Consider the following 24513-nt stretch of genomic DNA (forward strand, 5'->3'; position numbering starts at 1 on the left):
TAAATATCGAGGATGGCTACATTAATTCGCATCAAGCGCCGATTTTCTGAGGAACCGTCGCCTGCTATCGTTGTGGAGTCTAAACGGTTGCGGACTGAGTGCTACAGCTGCTGATGACTCTAAAAATGCTGTGCCGACTATTCTGAAGAGAGTTGCAACTGTAAATTCAAAGGTGAAGGTTTCCATTTTAAGTGATGTGAAGGTTGTTGGTTCAGCACACACAGAGATCACACTAGCTGTGATGCATCAAGTGAACAAATCCACAAGGGCCGTGACGAGGATTCGAACCTGCGTCCGGGAGCATCCCAGACACTGCTCAGTCGATTAAGGCAGTGTCTGGGATGCTCCTGGACGCAGGTTCGAATCCTCGTCACGGCCCTTGTGGATTTCTTTTGTTGGTTCAGTTTTTGTTGTACCTGTATATTTGACTGATCTCTACAAAATTCTGGATTTGATTTGGTTTTTCTTTGATGCACTGGTGTGTGTGTATATAGTATTGTACTAACATTAGAGATCTCTCAGTACAGAAACCCTTGGGCTGTACCCCCCTGTTTATACTAGACAATATTGTGGTGTGCAGGAAAATTATACATTTTTTCTATTAATATATTTAAAAGGCATTCCCAGATCATAGGAAAATTATTAAAGAATTTTGACTTTGGCCATGGTGAAGCTAAGGAAATCTCGTGATGACACGATGGAGCAGTTGCCCTGTGAAAGTGTCCCAGGCTAGACATGGGGCAGGAGTTGCTGTGAAGATCATTTTTAAATTTACTGTATTTCTGTCTTGATTTTTTTCAGTTATATTATTGAATTGTATATCATTTGAGCAGGTAACGCTCTGCCACTTCGCTGAGAACGCCACGCAAAAAGTCAGCAAACTAATACAGACTTCTGCTGGGTACTAAAGACCAGATAAGTCACAACCCTCCTAAAGAACTCTTCCAACAATGTACACAAATGATCAAAACTTTCTCAAAACGAGCATGCACTCATTCACCACGAGTCTCCAACTCATTTTGGGAGGGAGGGAGGGATGGATGGCCAGGGCTCTTGATGTCCACTGGCTCAAGCCCTCGGTTCCTCCACTGATGCGACACCTTCCAAACAACTGTAGTAGGGCACCAGGATCATCGGTAGCTGTGACTGGTCTATTTTTTTTTTTTTTTCCAGCAAAGTGCTTCTCTGGACTTTGTCCTGTGTGCTTTTGTTTTGTATATTTGTGGTGTAGCATGGGGACAGGAAGGAACTGGGACAGATTGTCTGCTAGAGTTGGACATTCTCTGAATGTGAATTATGTGGAGAACCAAACTTGATGAAGCTAGCAGATGAGTTACATGCAATGTCCCTGCTCCAAATGACAACTGACCGAAGCAAGTCCAACCATGGAGCCAGAGTACGGAGCCCGGAGGAATCGGAAACCGCGTCAGGGCATGCCACATGGTTGCAATCTCCCATGCTGTACTGTGCAACCAAATAAAAAGAAAAACGACCCTGAGTGTCCTGGCAAGTGCCTGTCGCAATGCCTAAACCAAGAACCAAGGTGTCCGTAAAGAAGTTGAGCGAGGGCAGAGGAAGGCACCGAGGAACTGAACCTTAAAAAGCACAAGTAGGAAGCCGGCAACGTAGCAGCTGGAAAAAAGCAATCGGGGTCAGCACGGAATGATCGTGGCAGCAGTGAACTGTTATTAGTTTATTATTCTGACTACAAATCTCCAGAGCCATTGTCTACTTCTTGAGGGTTGTCAAGTATTAGTTCTCTTGCCCTTGGTCGTTCCTTCACTATGACAGCAACACCCCACCCCCCTCCCTCCCCCCCTAGCTTTTCTTAATTTTTTTTGTTGCATCATTGAATAGCATGGCCCCTCGGGAATACTATACCACCTTGTTTTAAATTTTATCATTCAGTTTCATCTCTGCTAGTGCAACAATATCTGGCATCTTCAAGCTATATTATCATTTAACTCGCCCTTCCCTATCTGTTGTATACACAATTTTCAGGAACATGTTTCTCCTCCTCCTTGTGCATTCACTCTTCTTTCTTCTAACGATTTTGTTGGTATGCCGTTGTGTACCATCTCGCCAGCTTGCCAATCCCTGTCACCTCGTAGAAAAAAATCTTGTACAGTATTCTCATTTAAACGTTTTACTTCAGATGGGTTAAGTTTCATCTTCTGTCTTCCTTTGAAAGGTCTTGTCTTAATGATCGTTGTTTCCCATCCTCATCATTTTTAAATTTCTTGGCATTTCTATGCACTTCCGTCATTTGCTTCACTTCGTTTAATGTATCCCTTAAAGGGCAAATCTTGCCTTTTACGAGTTTTCCAATTCTCTGAAAATTGCGAACGTTTTCCTTTATTGATAGGCCTTTCCCTAAAACTACTATTTTCTCATTGATTTTTTTCCTCTTCTGTTGCTCTGTCCATCCTAGATGGTATCTCCTCTTCTAAACACCCAACCACTTGGGCTGGACGGTAGAGGACTCGTCTGAGTGTATGGTTTGGACAAGACTTGCATCATAACGATTACTGGTCATGTGATGAGTCTATACTCAGTTCTTGGTAATGCCGACCGGTCGGCCGAGCGGACAGCACGCTGGACTTGTGATCCTGTGGTCCTGGGTTCGATCCCGGGCGCCGGCGAGAAACAATGGGCAGAGTTTCTTTCATCCTATGCCCCTGTTACCTAGCAGTAAAATAGGTACCTGGGTGTTAGTCAGCTGTCACAGGCTACTTCCTGGGGATGGAGGCCTGGTCGAGGACCGGGCCGCGGGGACACTAAAGCCCCGAAATCATCTCAAGATAACCTCAAGATGCACTCAGAAGAGTGAAAGACTTGCTATAGTTCAAATTGTTACATAAAAAAAAACATACACAAATGTGGGTTTTTTATCCTATGTTATTATATCTGTGATAATACCTTACCATTATCAGTTTTGAACCCATTTGATGTCCATGGTTCCTATGTCTCTTGGAAAGCCAGATTCTGATTCTGGCTCCCAGGTTAAAGTGGGTCTTGGAAGCGTGGTACAATATTAAAGCTTGGCATTACCAGCGCTTAAACTCCCTAGAGCTACAGAGCGCCTATTGGGAAAAAGATGTTTCATTACAAGAAAGCTTCTTGTAATGAAAGCAAGAAAGCAAGCAGGTACATTTGATGTTAAAAAAATTTAATGTTTTTGTATAAAAGTTGGTTTATATAATATTTATAAGTCCATATTCAAAGATGAGTTTTCTGTAGTTTGCTTCAAGGAAACTTCCCAAAATTTCTTTAATTATCCCAAAAAGACGAACACTCGGAATCCAGATGAATAGATTTAGGGGGTTCAGCTCTTATGAACTGAACCCCCAAAATCAGGGGGGTTGCAGGTAAATTAACCTCTTTACTGCACTCATTGAGATACAGTATCTTGTTTGATGGGTAGTACATGCTGAGAAAATTCATTGTAAGTTTAGCAAATTATTAAAAACTCCCATCGGTTCACTGGGCTTGCATCTGCTTTCTCAAACCTCCAGTAAACAGACACCTTCTTGGGATAAACAAAATTGTCTGTATCGACCATGTCATTTGACCATGTCGTAGCTCGGTCGATTAACGCAGCGTCTGGAATGCTCTCGGACGCAGGTTCGAATCCTCATCACGGCCCTTGTGGATTTGTTCATTTGATGCATCACGCAATTGGGATTTCTGTGTGTATTGTCTGTATCCTTTCCTGACTGAGAGCCTTGTTACTCACTGAGCAACCAAGGGTAGTGCATGCAGCAAGAGCTCGCATCAGTGCCATGCAGTTCGATACTTCTGCACCACTCGATAATGATGAATAAATTAACTGATTATTTTTGGAGTGTATCGGTCTTTACCTCGGTCAAGATCATCCATGTACAAGGTTCAGATAAAAGTGAACACAATGCTGGTTATGATCACAGCAATAGGTAGGCATTCACAGCACACAACTGCAGTTTCATGTGTCTCTACACATTATGAATATATGACCTCTTGTTCATTTTGAAAATTGTTGAAAATTATTATTTATGATGTAGTGGCAGGAATCTAATAATAATAGCAGTGTTGTGACTAGATTAGTGATGTTCATAGTACTGTAAGTACACAATCTTTTAATGGTTTCAATCGGCACTTGAAATGTAGGTTGTGTGTACAGCATAATACTAATAATGGCTAAAATGGTATTTTTTTGTCCAAAGAATCTATGTATGTTAGTGACACAAATGTTATGTATAATTATGTTCTGCATAATTTATTGTAGACATTTCTCAAAATAGCTGAAAAAAAAAAAGTCTGTGACGTTGATATAAATCTGTAAATATATTCGTGGTAATTTCTGCTGCCCACCTGGCCTGATAGACCTTCACGGTTTTCAGAACCCTGACCTTGTTAATCAGCACTTATGAATTGAGGATGATTTTCCTCTCTCGACCATATCCACAGAAACCTACAGAAATTTTTTGTAGTCCCCTGTGATCAGGGAATGCATTTTCACTATTAGATACAAATAATTTTTCTGTAATTTTTTTGTGCGTGCCACGGAGTCGTCATATTGAACAGGGGCGCACTGCAGTGATTAAGACATGCTGATTGAATCAATTTATTTTATATTAATTTTTCAGGATGAACTTCTGAAACCAGAACTGCTGAAGACCATAGAAAAGGAATATAAGAAAGGATGGGAGTTACGAGAGCAGTACAAAAAACTGGGTAAACCCGGGTCATATCGGGATACTGCCAAGCTTGAAGCCAAAGAGAGGATCAAGAACAAGCGATATATGGTGAGTCATTACTTTTGTTTGTGCATTCCCTGTCTTTTTAAATGCTGTAATTCGTTGCACACGGCAGTATGGTAACAATTATGTTTATACTATGAATTTTATAGCTAGTACATATCTGTACTGACAAAGCTAATGAATATATTGGGCAAAAAATTAGGAAACCATCATGAGTTCATCAGAACTCTTGGTTGCAATCATTTTATCATGTCGTGACCTAGTTGACTAGGGCGTGTGCATGGGTGCCTGGGAACACCCACCGCATAGCTTCACATAGCTAAGACTGGTAGCAGTCTTTCTTGTAAACATATGTTATTGAATATGACCAAAAGGGTAAGATTAATAATTCTAACACGAATCTTCTCAATATTTCTTACGTTCTTCTTCACTGTCGAGGGTAATTGATAAAGTAACTCTCCAAAATTAATTTTTATTCCTAGTCTGACGTCTAAACGCGTTTCGTAATTCCTTATTACATTTTCAAAGACTTGATTTACATGCACAATACATTCATACTTGTACTCGTTTTTGGGTGAGGTGATATGGGACAAAAGTTTTGGGCGAGGTGAAATATAAGACAGAACACGAAACAATGGGTATGAGAACATAAGAATGGAAATAACTGCAGAAGGCCTATTGGCCCATACTTCTTGCTGCTTTCATATTGGTTCGGGGTCTTGAAGTGGGTAGAATATACCCGTAGTTGTGCATTAATTGGCTGTCGATTGCTGGTGTTGACTTTTTGATGTGTAGTGCCTCGCTGATGTCAAGTCTATCGCTGTATTTATTGATGAGTTCTGTGTTGCTTGTTAAGATTTCTCTGGTGATGGTCTGGTTGTGAGAAGATATTATATGTTCCTTGATGGAGCCCTGTTGTTTGTGCAGTTAATCGCCTGGAAAGAGACGTTGTTGTCTTGCCTATATACTGAGTTCTTTGGGGATTACAGGCCCCAAGCGGGCATGTGAAGGCATAGACGACGTTGGTTTCCTTCAAGGCGTTCTGTTTGGTGTCTGGAGAGTTTTTCATGAGTACGTTGGCTGTTTTTTTTTTTTTTTTTTTTTTTTTTTTTTGTAGTAGATTGCCAATTGTATTTTCTGATTTTTGTCTGTAGGGATAACGTTTCTATCAATAATATCTTTCAGGACCCTTTCCTCTGTTTTATCAGTCGTCGAAAAGAAGTTCCTGTAAAACAGTCTAATTGGGGGGTATAAGTGCTGTGTTAGTTGACTCTTCAACAAAACCGTTGTTGACTTCAACGGTCAACAAAACCGTTGAAGACGTCATAAAAAGAAAGGTGAAACTCCACGCAACCTCCGAAGAGTAAACTAACATGTTACGGCCCTCTCGGGACGCAACGGGGTCCTTACTCTGATGTTGTTAGAGGAAGATATAATGTATCCGTTCCCAAGCCAGTAGTGGCTATCAAGGGATGAGATCCGTGATGCAAGTAACTTAAAGGGAGTAGGGAAAGAAAGTTAAGAACTTAATATTATGGTTAATTGTTAATGGTTAATTGGTATATACAAGAGTTTTTACATTCTTGTAAAGCCACTATTACGCGTAGCGTTTCGGGCAAGGTCCTTAACCCTAATTTCCCCGGAATACGACCCCGCCGAATCGTTTAACAACCAGGTACCCATTCACTGCTGGGTGAACAGAGGCTACAGTTAAGGATTGGCACCCGGTCAATCCTCCCCGGCCAGGATTCGAACCCAAGGCAAGGCGCTTGCGAAACGCCAGGCGAGTATCTTACCACTGCGCCACGGAGACTGCTGAATTATAATTATTACCATCACCGTTTAAATATATAAAATTAATGAGTGCACAAGGGGGAGGGGTATTAACACTAGACAAGGGGATTATTCACAAATTAGTCTTCTGCTGAAGACTCTGGATCAAGAAGCTAGGTGCTGAGTCCGCGGTGCTTTCTTCGTGGCCTCAAGACGTGTCCTCTGAGAATGCCGAGCCTACCCGGGCCACAGGTCAGCCAAAACACAGGTCCACTGGGGGCACCGCCGTGGAGGCCGTCAACCACACGTCCAGCTGGTCTGCTGGCAGGTTCTGAGCCAACAAGGCTGGTACGGCCACTCCACGAACGATTAAAGGGGAACGCCCTAGACAGGAGCCTCGTGTGACAACACAAGTCACTCTCCTGTCTTCAGTACTCCAGTGGATGATCGTCTCCAACAGTCGGTCCCGGGTAAATCCTTTTACTGCCACTCCACTGGCAGGCTAACACACCACAGTGTTCTTCCGGGGGGACGACTTCACAACAGCTGCAGCAACGTTCAAGGTATGGAGACTGGCTGCCTCGGGTAGACTGACTCGACTCCCATCACAGTAGTCCCAGGTCGACTCTGTAAACAGACACGTCATCAATGACTGGGACACACTAAAACACCTCGCTTACGGGCTCGGGCACAAACACCTGACGTATCCAGTCCATAGATGGCGCTGTTGTCGGAGCACCACCTCACCAGAGGTCAGGAGCGGCTGTGTTGTGAGCTGCACAGGACTGGAAACTGGCCCTCGTGGCTGGTACACCTTGTCCTCACCAGGTGTCGTCGTCCATTTGGCGGGGGTTTCAGGAGCTGACCCACAGATGGCGTGGTTGTCACTGCTCCAGGCTCGGACGCTGGATTCGGGTTCGTAACAATAAGGGGTACAACACTTGTACCCCTTATTAAACTGTTTTACAGGAACTTCTTTATAGTTGCTTTCCTGTTCTAGTTGCCTTTCTTCAATCTAATATGAATGCTTGTCTCTGTTCGATTTCTTCAATCTCCCTGTTTAAATATTTCTTTGTATGGAAAGTTGTCTGCTTAACACTTTCGCTTTCCTGGCATGTGTACCCCAGCCTACCCCTAAAGTTGGCCGAGCATTTCGTGTGAGCGTGTAACCACACTAAAATGTGTTCTCTTTTCAGTTTTCTCACCTCGATTTTCGTTGTACGTCGTTCATTTTGGTATTGAATTGTTCGAAATAGAATTCCCTACAGGGGTATATGCATACAAGGTCAAATGTCCGGCATGCCACCTGCACCAAACCCCAAAATCAGCTGAGCGTTCCCTATGAGCACGCAACAGCACTAAAATGTGTATTCTGCTTTTCAGTTTTCCCACCTCAAATCTTGTGCTACGTTGTTCATTTTGGTATCAATTTGTTCGCAATAGATTTCCCTACCAAAGTATATGCATATAAGGTTAAAAAAGCCTGCCCCCTGCCCCACCCCCCCCCCCCACCCCTGCCCCCCACAGGAAAGCCAAAAATTCAGCCAAGCGTTACCTGTGAGCGAGCACCCAGCCGCACGCCACAACTAAAATATGTATATTCTGTTCCGTTTTCTCGCCTCAATTTACATGCTACGTCGTTTATTCTGGTATCAAACTGTTTGCAATATAAAGGCGCACATTTTAAAACTAGTCCCATGATGATCAAGAAGCAAATTGAATTTTAACAAATCTTTTAAATTTTGGACGCAACATGCGTTCCCGCCGGACATCCGTAAAGTTATTAATGGATGCAGATTCCGTCTTCGGCGGACAAAAGTGTTAAGCATTTCCGCTATTTCTATTCTTCTTTTGAAGTGTTGTCTGCGTTCTCTATCTACATTGTACCTCTTTCTGGCTTTCCTCGACGGAACATGTTTCAGACAAACTTCACATGCTTCAGAAGAAGCCTTGGGTGAGTCAAGGATCTTGTTACCCATGTCTAGGCCCCAGGTTGAGATAGAGCACTGGCTGAGTAGGGCACACTGGTGGTTCACACACTTGTCCACTCGGCAAACCATGGTCGGCCTTCACAGCCGAGTATCCCAGACTGTCTGTTTGCTGTAATATATCTGGCAAACATCCCCAGTGCCCAGGTGTCCTCCTTAATTTGTCCTTCATAACCTGTGAATCCCCTACAGGTTCAGTGTAGCCTATAGATATTCTGCTCTCACCTTTAAGTACATTTTCTTTTTTTTAATGACAGTTCGGGAGGGGGGGAAGAGCTGGTCGGCCGAGCGGACAGCACACTGGACTTGTGATCCTGTGGTCCTGGGTTCGATCCCAGGCGCCAGCGAGAAACAATGGGCAGAGTTTCTTTCACCCTATGCCCCTGTTACCTAGCAGTAAAATAGGTACCTGGGTGTTAGTCAGCTGTCACGGGCTGCTTCCTGGGGGTGGAGGCCTGGTCGAGGACCGGGCCGCGGGGACACTAAAGCCCCGAAATCATCTCGAGATAACCTCAAGTTCATTAATCAGTGTTCCTTTTTATTGTACAGGTCCTTGTTAAATACCGAGGAAATGTGGATGATGGCGAGCCAGAAGAAGTTAAAGAGGAGAAAGTGATGCAGGATAAGAAGGAAGACGTCCATGAAGCCGATGAGACTGAAGTAGTGAAGTGTTCTCCATCCCCATCATTCTGTGATCAAATCAAGTACTACGATGCAGAGTTTCTATCGGAAGATGTAAGATATGACTTACGGAACCCTGGTAACCAAGCATGATTGGGGGTGAACCAGTGCTTTGTCTGCGTGATAAAGCAAGCGAGTGTGAGAGGGGTGGAACAAGTATGCTTGGGGTGTGTCAAGCAGGCAAGTGTGTGTGTGTGTGTGTACTCGCCTATTTGTACTCGCCTATTTGTGCTTGCGGGGGTTGAGCTTTAGCTCTTTGGTCCCGCCTCTCAACTGTCAATCAACTGGTGTACAGGTTCCTGAGCCTACTGGACTCTATCATATCTACATTTGAAACTGTGTATGGAGTCAGCCTCCACCACATCACAGTGTGTGTGTGTGTGTGTGTGTGTTTTGAATCGGGGAACGAGCAAGTGTTGGCAGAGTGAATGAGGCAAGCGAGTGAAAGGGTTAAAGAATCAGTATCATATTGTGCAGCACCAAGATACAAAACTATTTTCTATGTCATTATACAAGCATTAGCATAGAAATGGCTCAGTTTGTGAATAGATCTTGATAATGAGGCATCACTAATTACTTTGTGGAATTGGTCTTGTAAGAAAAAGTGTGATTTATGATGAATATTTTATTTAAAAACTGCATTTGTGAAGAGTTTAAAACATAGCATTTGTATTGCATACATTCATAACACGACCCGATCATTCGCACGGTCGGTTTCAGCCTTGTCTCGCAGAATACCAGACTGCTGGTGCTGGGTATACTTCCTCTTGCGCACACAAAGGCTATGCATCAAGGAAATATTTTTGCAATTGCATTGCTTCACACAATCTTTTTGTATTTGCAGGACTACAGCTCATTTCAATGTTCACTAGTCAACCAGTGTGGCTTATAAAAGTTCACTTAGTCTTGATCCAGCCCCAAGTTTGAGTATTGAGATGCCACTGTATTACAAATATCATTTCTATATTAATTTTCAGATAAATCTGCATATTTAGATAATACATTTTCTTTTTATGGTGGGGAGCCCCTTGTGGCTCTCTGAAGATATACACTGAGATGGTACCATCTACTAGGTTGCATCAGCTGGGGAGTTCTATAGGCCGACCAGGGACCAGTGCCAGAACCTCGCTCTTCTCCCCTCAGAGGTGCAGGAAGTAGTGATATGTGCAACCTTACTAGGGAAGGCAACCAGAAAGTAAAGAGTAAAAACAAACTACTACAGGATTCAAGACTGAAGCCTCAAAGCGTGCCTGAAGAACTTTCTGCTATGAAAACAAACGATCGTATTCTCTCGGAATTAGTGCGAACGCGTTTGCCTCATTTTCTCCATTCGTTTGTAAGGAAAGGGGAGATTGCTCACTGCCTGTTTGGGTCTAAGCAGCCAGTTCTATAGCTGATGTATACTGGGTCCCCTTTCATCTGTGCTGGCTCTGGTGTTCTGCATGTTCAGCTAAGTGGTGTGGTATCTGCCATTGATGGCATTTCCTGTACACTGGCTATTAAAACTATAGCTTGAGCTCAGTTTTAAGAGTGCTTGGAGCTACATTTTCTCAGGTTCCTTTTTTTGTGTGCTCCCCAGAGGTGCCCTTGCATCACCACTTATCTTCTCTGAAGTGTTCGAGAGTTGCTCCTTAGAGGTCCTCGCTTGTGGTGGCACTCGCCCAGGGTGAGTCGGGAGCCTTGGGGGCCAGTTGTTTTAAACCAGATCGGGTACGACTATGTGTATAAATGAATTCCAAACACAGAGGTAAACAACAAGTACTGAATCGAATTTTTTGGAGAAAGTGAGTACGAGTACCGAAAAATACGAGAACAGGGGCATACGAGAACCGAGGTTCCACTGTACTGTGCTTCTTGAACCTGCTCTCGCTTTGTTAGTTTGTGGGTTGCTCGTTGTCCATACTACTTGGCAACGATAATTCCTTCTGCCCCTTGCCCCCATGCTGCTGGTGGATCAATGTCAACTTTGGCCATGAGTTTTGTGGGGTTTGCCCTCCCTATATGGCTCTTCTTTTGGACCCTTAGTGATGAGTTTGGGGCTTGCCAGGCAGCGACCACTTCGCATGTTCATTTTCCTAGGTTACAGCAGTTTAGTTTGTGTGTCAGATTAGTTGACCTGGAGCTACAGCTCATTTCCAGTTGGTGTTTAGGAACCTAGAACTGGAGAGGTTTGTGCATCCCACCTTGGCTACATTTGCACTTTTCCTTTCCCCTCTTCCTCATCCCTACTTCTGGCCCTGAAGTGTCCGAGGGTTTCTGGGTCGGTTCAGGGTTTAGCTCAGAACGTGGCTCGGATAGCTCTGCGGGTTTCAGCTTGAGAATTGGGATTGGAGGCAGTTGAGCTAGCTGGTCCTGCTGAGGCTTCTGGGTCTCTTTTCAGCTAGCCTCTCCCTTGAACTCTACTTTTCTATCTCAGGAAGTGCATGCAGATGGTGGCTCTGCCCCAGGGCCTTTGACTACTTCCAGGGTTTTGGGCAAAATCGGATATGAGCCCTCGGGTCTTGTTCGACTGTGTGGTTCCTGGTTCCCTTGAAGGAGGGGTCTTCTTTTGCAGGGGAAGGGGGGGGGGGGTTCTTGTCCTCCCTCCCTATATAATTATGATTTGGGGTGTGGTTTTCCCAGGGTTCAGTTGTGTGCACTTTTGGGCCCCATCAGGATCATCCTTCAGTTTCCTTCCTCTCTGAGTCCCTCCTGTGGTGGCTCAGGAAGCACTCCTGATGTACCTACTGAGAGAGCCAGACTATTCCTCATTGATGGACACTGCCTCTTTTGAGTTTGGGCCTTTCTTTTGCATCCCAATGACTGCCTGTTTGCTCCTGCTCTTTTTTGGGATGTGGGTCTACGGCAACTCTACCCAGGTTCCTTCTCGACTCTTGCTGAGGAGAAGGCTGTCCTCATCAACAACCTCGATGTCAATGAGGTTGTCCTCAAGGACATCGACAATGTCCTTGAATTCATTGTCGATTGAAAGCTGTTTTTGTTTCTCTAGCCTCTCCTTAGGCAAGGTTTTTGTTATTTTGGCTTTGGTGGGTGTTGTGTTCATAGCAGCTGGTTCCTTCTCTGGTGAAGAACTAGTCGGTTGGCTTCCAAAGGGGTCCTTTAGTGTGGTTGGTTCAGTCAGGGGTGCATCATGTACCGAGTATGGTGGTGGCTCTCCGCCTCTACCTTTGTGCCACCGATTCTGCTTCAGTGGACGCCTTATGGGTTAAACCTGTTTCTTTGGCCCCTTGTCCGAGGCTCATATTTCCCAGGTCATTCGCAGTGTTCAGTCTAACCAGCCTGTGGTTTACCCTTGTGCCTATGTCAAGAAGTTTGCCACTTTTTCAGCTGTGTTTGCGAATGTGTCCCAAGCTTATAATCGGGTGCATGAATGTCGGAGGTTAAACAAGGGTTTTGGCAGCCCGGTATTTGGTGAAGTTTCTGGACTTCAGCACCCTTGTGTGGCTTTGGATCGTGTCTCGGCTGGGGGTCACGTCTTCGTCGTGACTCCTACGGTGCTCCCTCCTCACTGCTGATTTCCCATGTACTTGCCAAGTTGTACTTGCAGGGGTTAAGCTGCGGCTCTGTGGTCCCAAAAGTGTTTGTTCTTCTCTATGGGTAGTTTGCTTCACGGAGCCACAAGGGGCATTTCCCCAGAAAAACGTCATCAAATGTAATGAAATGCCAATTTCTGGGTGACCCCAGTGACTCCCTGATCCCCCCCTCCCTATCTTTTAGGTCGTCTAAAAGGTCGTCTGGTGGATGTTTACATCTGCTCTAAAACTGGCAGGTGGTGAGCTATCGTCCCCTTCCCCCTTCCCCCCACATGAGTGGGGGAGGTGGGTTCAACAAGCTCGCATTGGTTTTGAGACGATTCAATACTTTGTTTACATAGTTGAGGGAGTACTTTAAGCAGGTTTTGAGGTTTCGGTCTCTCTTTGGAATCTAGCAATAGTTTTCGACTGACTTTTTGGTTCCCTTTCCCAATGAGGTGGCAAATAAGTGTGTGCTCCTTGCTCCTCTTTGAGGAAGGGCCAGATTCTGGCGCTGGTTTCCGGTAGGCCTATAGGACTACACAGCTGATGCATTCTAGTAGATAGTACCAACTCGGCGTATGGCTTCGGGAAGCCACCGAGGCTCGCCCAGAAATTGACGTTTCATTACATTCAATGCCGGTTTTTTATGTAAGCGCTAAGGGAAAACTATTGCCTATTGGATACATCTTGAATAATTTCATGAATGGTAACGTGCCGTTTTCAGTTGACTTTCGTAGAGAGATCTTAAGTCGTGTAAGATTTTTCAGATGCCGGATGTGATAACCTGTAATGGTGTACCCATGGAGTCCGAGAAGTACGTGTATGACATCTTCTACTCCGTCACAGATATGGACTGGACAGATTATATTTGTAAGTAAGTATATTTTCTCCTTGGTAAGAGGAACTTTACAGTTATGCTTGTAGTTGTTGTGTATCATATGTTACTGTTTAATAAACAGTTTCATGAGTGCCAGTTTGACTTGAGAGACACAGCTGTGTTCATAAAATGAAGCTTTAAGACACAAGATTCAATTGAGAAAACAAATAATCATGACTTGACCAGACTTGTTACTGTACAAACATTCTTGCCTAAATTTGATGAGTTTTTTTCTAGAGAATATTCTATACTATAATTCATTTATTTTAAATTACTTTTTGTATGAGCTAAAGAATAGATGCATTTTATATTTCTTAAAATCTGTTGCCGTTAATCTTTGATGGTATTAATGCAAATTTCAGAGCTAATTATGTAGAGAAAAGAGAAAATTTTAGAGAAAATGAGATCAAATTTCAGAGCTAATTATATAGAGAAAAGAGAGAAAATTTTAGAGAAAATGAGATCAAATTTCAGAGCTAATTATATAGAGAAAAGAGAGAAAATTTTAGAGAAAATGAGATCAAATTTCAGAGCTAATTATATAGAGAAAAGAGAGAAAATTTTAGAGAAAATGAGATCAAATTTCAGAGCCAATTATGTATCGGTTGTAGAGAAAAACCTGCTACTTTTGCCATGTTTTATTATATTTGTCCTATTGATTTATTTTATGTAGGTTTTGCTTTGAGATCATTTGAATGACCACTTTGTGGACTTGAGGGATTATGCGCAGCCGTGTAAGATCATGGTGGACCACTTTTGGAACCAATTTTATATTTTTTGAAAGGTTATCTTGCATAGTCACGGCTCCAAAAGTTCCTTCATGGAGTACATTTCCACCTGGACAGATTTCTATTGGCCACCACCTGTAATATCCAAAGTTCTGTATCATCTGAAATATACTTTCTTGTGCCATTTTATGATTATAACAATTATAAGATTATAATTGTTATAATCATAAAATGGGCTTATAACAATTGGTGGCTCCTCAGGGCTTGATATCTGGCAAGTTCCACCCAATTCACTTCATGACAGGTTCTTGCAAGTCGTAGTAGTCCAACTGAGGACTGACCAGAGGCAAAAATTTTTCCCCCTTAAAAAGCCGCAACAGGCAGGGGATCGTAGATCAGCCTAACCAAGAAAAGGCCAACAGAAAAGTGGGTGAACCTAAAACATACAAACAGCAAGTGAACAAAGCATAGAAAATGGAACCCGTGAAGCCAGGAGAGTCATGAACAAGGCTACTGCAATCCACCGACCTTGACACCTTGGTGAATACGAGTCGGGCATCGTGCTGCCTGGCTCTTGCGTCTTTGATGATCGCTGTTACGCTCCTCTTCCCTCCCCCAGCACCCTTCAAGTCTTTTTCAGTAAAGTGTTGGCCATCCTGGGCCCACTCTGTCCTGTGGGTGGCATTTGCTTGTATAATTGTGATTTATTTTGGTGTTTGCTTCACATTGAGTATGTCCTCGTGCCTCGCTTCTTGCTTGAACTGTTCGCTGTTCGCTAGAACTTCATTCGTTTAGTGATCATGTCTTGGTGTTTGCTGGTGTTTGCTGGTGTTTCCCCCTGTCTAGTCAGTGTTACTTACTCTGGAGGATTTAGGAGGCTGTATTCACCTAGTTGTATTCGCCTAGTTGTGTTTGCGGGGGTTGAGCTCTTCTCTTTTGGCCCCGCCTCTCAACTGTTTACTAACTACTTTTTTTTGTTTATATTAGAGAGGCTGTATATTAGCGGCTGGGGCAAGCTTCCAGTTGGAAGGTGCATTGCACTTAGCAGTGTATGGATCTTTGACTCCTCTTTGAGGTTGTGGACGGGGTAGTCTGGGTTTTCGTTTAAGTATCACTCTGGTTATTGGTATGCTCGTTATGCAGTGGGCTGCGCGCACCCTTGACAGCAGCATTAGCCCTATGCTGTTATGGTGTCTGTAATATTCAGTGAGTGACACCTGTACTTGGAGTTCCTGCTTGGTCTACCTTTGGGACTAGGCAAGCCCCTTGCAGGTTTACAACCAGCCCTTTGATTGTCTTCACAGGGTGAGTGTTTAACCTGTACTGCACTTGGAGATGCACTTGCTTGATAGGTGGTGCTCACCAAGAAAACTTACTTGTAGGTATACCGAGCAATTCAAAACTCGTCAGGTACAAGGGGGCTCGCATCCTGTTCCTTAAGCCTTCAGTAAACAGATGACACCTTGAAAAAATTGTCTGCATCTCTCCTGGTTGTGAGAGCCTCGGTACCCAGTGAACAACTAAAGGTAGCGCATGCAGCAAGGAGCTCTAGGCACCCTCGTGCAGCTTGGGGGCCATAGCACCATTTAATAATAAATAAAATTAGTAACTCCGATTTTATGGGGAAAATAGTGTCCTGGATGATCCTGACTGTGATAGATTATGTTTAAGGTTTAAATATCGGTGAATAATAATAATGCTAGATATGATGTTCACAGCACGACGCAAACGGCCACATTCGACCAGTGTTTCGTGCCCTTGCGCATCATGAAACGACCTCGTGCACCTTTAGAAAATAAACTTTTGGAAAACTATTCATATTCGGTAATTAGGGACCAGGATTCTGATGATAGCAGCATTGTACCTAGAGTTAGGGTTGTGCATATTATATTTGAGGCATTATGCCATGTCAGGTGATGCCTGCTGACTAGCGTATTGATGCTATGTTGGGTTTGTGCTCGCCAGGTCAGCTTAGTGGCTCATTTTGTAGAGTTATACTGTATATATAACTTGTTTACATAGTGTAACAGCAAAAACAGTGTTCAAAGCATATAGTGTTTGAACTTGTATTAATGACAATAATATGTATATAATGTAGCAATATTATACACATTGAGACGTAATAATATTTACAACCCAATGCATCATTGCACTTTGAAAAACCATGGTAAAAACATTTAAAATACAAAAGTACGGTATATTTAATGTGTGCTGTTAGAACTTCATGCAAACAGCGAGTGGTTATCTTGAGGTCATCTTGAGATGATTTCGGAGCTTTTTAGTGTCCCCGCGGCCCGGTCCTCGACCAGGCCTCCACCCCCAGGAAGCAGCCTGTGACAGCTGACTAACACCCAGGTACCTATTTTACTGCTAGGTAACAGGGGCATAGGGTGAAAGAAACTCTGCCCATTGTTTCTCGCTGGTGCCTGGGATCAAACCCAGGACCACAGGATCACAAGTCCAGCGTGCTGTCCGCTCGGCTGACCGGCTCCCCTAGCACGAAGCCTGATAACCGGTTATGAGATTACAGTATTATACTTGCCAGAAATTGATAGTGGTTTGTAATGCTGTTATACTTGCCAGAAATTGATAGTGGTTTGTAATGGTACATGAAAGAGTGAACGAACAAGCAAGCAAGCAAGCAAGCAAGCAAGCAAACAAGCTTGCCTATTGTGTGTGCAGGATCAAGCTCTAGCTCTTGGACTTTGCTTTTCCAGCCGTTGGTTATCTAATGCAATGACTCCTGCCCAATTTCTCTATCGTGCCTGCTTTTAAAGTTATGAATGGAGATAGCCTCTGTAACCTGCTCCTTTACGTCATTCCATCTACTCGTTATCCTTACGCTGAAAGAAAACTTTCTAGCATCTCTGAGACACAACTGAATCTCAAGCTTCCGTCCGTGCCCACCTTGTCGATCCCTTTGCGTATTTTATACGACTGTATCATGTCTCTTGGGGGGGGGAACTGACTCTTGGGATTTTATTATTTATTTTAATTACAAATAATTAATTTATTTATATTTTAATTATAGTTAATTTGTTAAATAATTTATTTCGATAACGGACTGTACGAAATTAAAGTATACTGTACAGGTCTATTTTAATTTTTCCCACAAGTAGTTTCCTACACAAGTTGGGGGGGTTTATTAATAATATAGCCTATCAATCTAAATTATCGATTGGTCAAAATTCACTTCTAAGTTAATAGATGTTAGACTACAATGATTAATAAATTTATTTAAATCCTTATCTGTGTCTCTCTCTCTGTGTCTCTCTCTTCTGTGTCTCTCTCTTCTCTGTGTCTCTCTCTCTCTTCTCTCTCTCTCTCTCTCTCTCTCATCTGTGTCTCTCTCTCTCTCTCTCTCTCATCTGTGTCTCTCTCTCTCTCATCTGTGTCTCTCTTTCTGTGTGTCTCTCGTCTGTGTCTCATATTTATCACAACTGCATTTTAAAGTTCATATTTTTCCAAGAAGATATCTGGTGCAGAGTGTCGTACCAAGACAATATAAAGATACCTCCCCATGATTTCTTTAATACAGCTGGATCATATTTAATTTAATTCTGAATTAAAATGTACAATATAAATACTGTTTATATTATTAGCTAAACCAATTTCCAGTGTTCAGAAATATGTTGCCGACTCTAGTGATGATGATGATCGTAATATAGAAGATGATGACGACGATGAAAACGATGAGGACAACTGGAGGAATGACTACCCAGAGGAAGAAGATAGCTCCAATGAGTGAGTTAAACTATTATGGAGTCCTGTTAAAATAGATTATGCGCTATTCTGTTTGCAATCGATTCATAAACTAAATTTGTTGGTTATATATAGAGATGAATCGGCCTTACTAACCATCTTGTTTGTGCATTATTTCTCTTCGTACATAATAAATACAGCGTGAGATACTGGGAATGATAAAAGCTGATTATACAGTCATTTCAGTTCGGCACGCTGAGCAGGCACAATTTTTTACCGTGATCTCGAGTGCAGAATATTTTATTTATCTAGAGAGCTTGCATTTAAGGTTCCCATATGTACTTCCTGAAAAATTACTAGTCTTAGGTGGTAAACTAGCCAATTTTATTAAGTTAAAAAGTTAACTTTTAATTCTCGGCCCAACATGCCACTATCTAGGGAGCCGGTCGGCCGAGCGGACAGAACACTGGACTTGTGATCCTGTGGTCCCGGGTTCGATCCCGGGCGCCGGCGAGAAACAATGGGCAGAGTTTCTTTCACCCTATGCCCCTGTTACCTAGCAGTAAAATAGGTACCTGGGTGTTAGTCAGCTGTCACGGGCTGCTTCCTAGGGGTGGAGGCCTGGTAGAGGACCGGGCCGCGGGGACACTAAAGCCCCGAAATCATCTCGAGATAACCTCAAGATAACCTAAATACTTGCACAAACATTTAAAGATAAATATAATTATATACTGGATTAAAATATATCGTGTGTATGCCATTATAATTTTCTATGTTTCTTATTTCAGAGATGATGATGATGGCTGCCTGGATAAGCAGTTTCGTAGATTACAAGCACGAGATTGTAAGTACAGAGCATTTTACACTAGTATACAGAAAGCCCTTAAATTGGGCTAGTTCTATTTGGGCTAGTATTATAAGTAACCAAACAGCTCTTTCTGGGAAGCACCTTTGGAAGCTTCCATGAGCATGGCCAATAGTATACAAGGTCTCCCAACCTGTACCAGGCCTGACACTTGCATACACCAGCCTGAAGCCACAATCCAAATCTGGCACCCCCCCCTCCCCCCCTCCCTCACAGACCAACCACTTCTCTTTTAAAAGCAGTGAAGTTATGAAACGAGGAAAACGATAGGCGGCAATGGGTGGACAACCTCTGCTACAATTCGCTTGATGTCTGCCAAAAGGCAACCTACGTCATCGGCAGCATTGTGTGGCACTTGTCTTGCTAACAAACCATACAGAAGGATCTCTGATTCCAGAGGAAAGAATGGACCAAGCATTGCCGAAACTGGAAGCTACCATGGAGCTACCCAGAAATGAACATTTCATCATATTCGATGTTTTATTTCCATTCTAGACTGCAGCTCTTGATGACTTTTCTGAGCTTACTCTTAATCTTGCCTCTCTTGGAAGAGAGAAAAATAGTGGGTTCTCTCATTCTTCATTCAACAAGCTTCATTACAATAAATTCCAGGATGGTCTAAAGAGTTTGTGATTTCTGAGCGTAGGAGCTTGTGGCTTAAACCCGCTCATCCTTCTGAGGTTTTTAGGCCATATTTACAGCAACCTGTATAGTGCGTAGGCGGCTAACTGTGTTACATCTTCATATCTTTCCTGGCAGAATTTTCCCCTCCCTTCTCTCTTGTCACCCAGGCTTCCCACATTGAATCCTCCAAACCTTGAGTATCATACCAGGCTCTTGTTGAATTATGGCTGCCTGCCATAGACAATAACCAAAATCAGACCCCCCCCTCCTCTTCCCCCATCTCAATAGACGGAGCCGGTCGGCCGAGCGGACAGAACACTGGACTTGTGATCCTGTGGTTCTGGGTTCGATCCCAGGCACCGGCGAGAAAAAATGGGCAGAGTTTCTTTCACCCTATGCCCCTGTTACCTAGCAGTAAAATAGGTACCTGGGTGTTAGTCAGCTGTCATGGGCTACTTCCTGGGGGTAAAGGGCTGGTCGAGGACCGGGCCGCGGGGACACTAAAAAAAAAAAAAAAAAAGCCCCGAAATCATCTCAAGATAACCTCAAGATAAGATAGTCTCCACTATGAAATTATCCCATTTGGCCTGTTTGCAGTCGGCTAGGATCCTTCCTTGTGGTGGATGCCTTTGTCTTTAGTGTCCAGCACAGAGCGTGGTTTTGCCCCGAGGTCTTGTTCCTTGGTGGGGCCTCCTGGTTGGGGAAGAGCTTGAGGATGGTCTGTAAGTGCCCTTCAACTCTGTTTAGTCTCTATTGATTTTTCACTTTGGGTGGAAGATCTTGTGTTTCCTCCATCAGTGTTTGAATTGGATTCTTAGCTGTTACTCCCCATGTGCATTTAAAGATTGTGTACACACACAAATCACAATAGCATTATATATCAAATCTTCATTTGAATGAATTTCAATCCGTGAACCCTCATAACAGCACTTGTGGATTTGTTCATTTATAGATTGTTTTATCCCTCAAAGGCATTTTAATTGGTGATGGTTTTCGACTCCATCTTTCACTCTCGTCAGCATGGGTTGATTCGTTTAAATTCCTCCTCCAGGATCAGGACCTTGCTTCCTTGATGGATCCGGCATCCTTGAATTTGGGTCTGTTTACAGCCTATGGGTTACATTAGGAAAGTTGTTTATGCTCTCTGGGGTCCAGGCTGTGCAGGGTCACCTAACTCGTCTGTGGCTGGCTGCTGTTTTGCATGTCTGGGAAGTAGTAGAGCTGTTTCTCTGAACAGCCAAGTGGCGGCCTGGATGTTTAGGCTTTGGTGCCATGGGTTGTAACCCTGTTGCCTGCAGTTCAGGCTTCAGAGGAGATTCTGAAGTTGTTCGCTCCTCTCCTTTGGAATGCAGTTGAGGATATATTTTCAGCAACTTTGGTATGCCAGCTCTATTAGCTCATGCCTTAGATTTGCCTTGGTCTCTCTCCCTTTTGTCCACCATCCCTATTTTTGACCAGTTTTGTTTCCTGAGGCAGCTGTTGCATCAGTTATGTCTACCACTGTTGACACCATTGGAAGGCTGTTGCCTTCCAGCTCCTTGGTCATTGTTTTTCAGAGTGAGGTCTGTCCCTGCTGCTCTGGTCTGGTCTTCTAGCATTTGGGCATTACCTTAATTGTTGGCTTGGGTAGGCTTCAGAAGGTGTTGTATTTTCAGACCATAGAATTTCCTTGAGCATTTGCAGTTCTCTTTGGTGCCATCTTCATGTCATCTTTAGTATTCCACTCTAGAGAGCACTAGCGTCTTGAAGAGTATCATCATCGATATAGCATCTCTAGTGTGAAAAGTTCTTGTTATCCAACATGTCATTTTCTTGCAGTTGTGACGGCTACTTTATTGTGTTCTTTAAGGGTAAGGTCTTCCGACATGAGTACACCCAAATCCTTTACATTGCCTTTTCGTTCTACGTTATGATTTGACGAAGTTTTGTATATGGTTTCCGTTTTTATATTTTAATTTTTTCATAACACATGAGCTGGAACTTCGCTAAACACCATATTATTTTTCTGTTACCCCAAGACCTGATTTACATCTTATTGGAGGTTTACAGTGTCCTTATGTTCTACTCTCATAAAAATCCTAGTGTCATCTGCAAAGAAAGACAAGGACACAATCTATAATACTATATCTATGTCTAAATATGAGGATGAGAATCAGTACTGGAGCAAGAGCACAGTACCCTGAGGGACTGAGTTCAAGGTTGATGGTCTGGATTTTATTTTGTTGACTATTACACATTGGGTTCTGTTAGTCAGGAAGTTGTAGATCCATCTGCCTATTTTTCAGGTAATTCTATTGAACATACCTGTGTGCAATAACACCATGGTCACATTTGTCGAAGGCTTTTACAAAATCAGCATTTTGCTTGCTTCCGTGGTATCTAAGGCCATGTCATAGTACTCTCCTATTTGTGCTTGCGGGGATTGAGCTCTGGCTCTTTTTGTCCCGCCTCTCAACCATCAATCAACTGGTGTACAGGTTCCCGAGCCTATTGGGCTCTATCATATCTACACTTGAAACTGTGTATGGAGTCGGCCTCCACCAAATCACTTCCTAATGCATTCCATTTGTCAGCCACTCTGACACTAAAAAAAATTCTTTCTAATATCTCTGTGGCTCATTTGGGCGCTCAGTTTCCACCTGTGTCCCCTAGTGCATGTTTCCCCTTGTGTTAAATAGCCTGTCTTTATCTACCCTGTCAATTCCTGAGAATCTTGTATGTGGTGATCATGTACCCCCTAACCCCTAAATAGTCTTCCAGCGACGTGAGGTTTAATTCTCGTAGGGTCTCCTCATAAGTCATATCTCTCGGCCCGGGTACTAGTCTGGTGGCAAACCTTTGAACCTTTTCCAGTTTGGTCTTATGCTTGACTAGATATGGACTCCATGCTGGGGCTGCATACTCCAGGATTGGTCTGACATAAGTGGTATACAAAGTTTTGAATGATTCCTTACACAAGTTTCTAAATGCTGTTCTTATGTTGGCCATCCTGGCATATGCCGCTGATGCTATCCTCTTGATATGGGCGTCAGGGGACAGGTCTGGCATGATGATAACCCCCAAGTCTTTCTCTCTCTGACTCTAAGAATTTCGTCTCTCAAACAATACCTTGTATCTGGCCTCCTGCTCCCTACACCTATCTTCATTACATTACATTTGCTTGGGTTAAACTAACAACCATTTGTTCAACCATTCCTTCAGTTTGTCTAGGTCTTCTTGAAGCCTCAAGCAGTCCTCCTGTCTTAATCCTTCTCATAATTTTGGCGTCGTCAGCAAACATTGAGAGGAATGAGTCTATACCCTCTGGGAGATCGTTTACGTATACAGTATCAGAAACAGGATAGGACCGAGTACAGAGCCCTGTGGGACTCCACTGGTGACTTCATGCCAATCTGAGGTCTCGCCCCTCACTGTAACTCTGCTTCCTATTGCTTAGGTACTACCTTATAGTGGTCCAGCAACAGTGATAGACAAGAACACCCTGTTCTGAAACCATGTTGTCCAGTGTTATGGAGATGCTGCGATTCCATGTATTTTGTGATCTGGCTTCTTAACACACTTTTTCAAAGATTTTTGTGATGTGCGAGGTTAGTGCTATCGGTCTGTAATTTTTGCCTCTGCCTTATTTCCTCCCTTAAGAGGATGTTTGCATAAAAATATGTACAGTTGAAATTGAAATAAGTTTATTGAGGTAAAATACATAGAAAGGGATGAGGTAGCTGAAGCTATTCTCACCCCGTTCAGTACATCGTTTTAATACATACATAGACACACATCACAAACAATAAACGTATTACCGAACATTCTAAGAGATAAACATATACATTTCCTCCTTGACACAAGTAGTATGGTATCAGACGTACACACACATACTTTTATGACCTAGAATATGTAATTGATGTTAATGTAAAAGGTAAGCGTTTTAAATACATTATTGTTTTGTTATTTGCTACAAGTCAGAATATAGCCATAATACAAACACTATTTTGCAACAGGTGACTCGATGACAGTTATGATGCCGATGAATGCGACGAAGAAAACTTCAACGAGGAGGGAGATCTTATCGAGTGTGGCTACAGCAGTTCTACGCTGAAACTTAGAAAGCACCTTTCGGGCATTGTGGTACACGGCAGCAGCAACAGTGATGATGATGATGATGACGACGACGATGATGACAATTTTGATGATGAAGGAAATCTTATCGATTGTAAATATAGCAGTCCTGTGCTAAAAGTTGGAAAGCACCTTTCAGATATTGAGATTGATAGTGAGGATGATTCATGAACAAAGATGAGTTTGGTTGGTTGGTTGGTTTTGTATTCTACTTTTTTTAAGTTCATTTCTTTCAACCTGTATTTGAAGGTACAATAGTTTAATAAACAAATTTTTTTAAAATACAAAATTGTTTTATTGATTAACATTTATACTTGTACTTTTTGAGCCCTTCGCTCAACGCGTGCAAGAACCGTGTTAGCTTTAGTTTACAAAGTAATTGATTGTACAATTTGGTTATGGTCTGTTTATGTATTTTTAAGTTTGCATACAATCGTACATGATTAATTTTAGGTCATATTATATAGTGGTCTCTTCTGGTGAAACAAAAACATTCCTTAAGATAGAAGCAAACATTGAGTGTTGTAAATAATGTCACACATTTAATACATCTTTTACATGATACAATTGAGGTAAAGCTATTTATACGAGCTTTATATACATTGTTACAAAGCATACCATAGCTGGATGCCATTTTTGTTGTGTTGAGCTCCTATAATACTAATGGTGTCTCAGTGTAGCACAGACGTCATTATAATAGTCTTGTTTACACAACTGAGACTGGAGTATAATTTTCTTTTGACAGGAGGTACTGTGTGTGTGTGTACTCGCCTAGTTGTGCTTGCGGGGGTTGAGCTCTGGCTCTTTGGTCCTGCCTCTCAACCGTCAATCAACAGGTGTATATATACACACACACACACACACATTACCTATTATACATATAATATTATTATATATGTATAATATAT

The 24513-nt window shown here is 42.8% G+C and overlaps 1 protein-coding gene across 1 annotated transcript; it reads left to right on the forward strand.

Moving 5' to 3' along the window:
• Positions 1-23894, forward strand: fs(2)ltoPP43 (female sterile (2) ltoPP43). The gene is given in 8 exon segments (XM_069331167.1): positions 1-99; positions 101-172; positions 4626-4784; positions 9050-9235; positions 13464-13570; positions 17920-18045; positions 18792-18847; positions 23493-23894. Coding segments are annotated over 8 exon segments (1077 nt in total). The 5' UTR covers positions 1-12; the 3' UTR covers positions 23777-23894.
• Positions 23895-24513: the final 619 nt, after the last annotated feature.

The sequence above is a fragment of the Procambarus clarkii genome, chromosome 3 (genome assembly GCF_040958095.1).
Source record: "Procambarus clarkii isolate CNS0578487 chromosome 3, FALCON_Pclarkii_2.0, whole genome shotgun sequence".
Classification (NCBI taxonomy): Eukaryota; Metazoa; Arthropoda; class Malacostraca; order Decapoda; family Cambaridae; genus Procambarus; species Procambarus clarkii.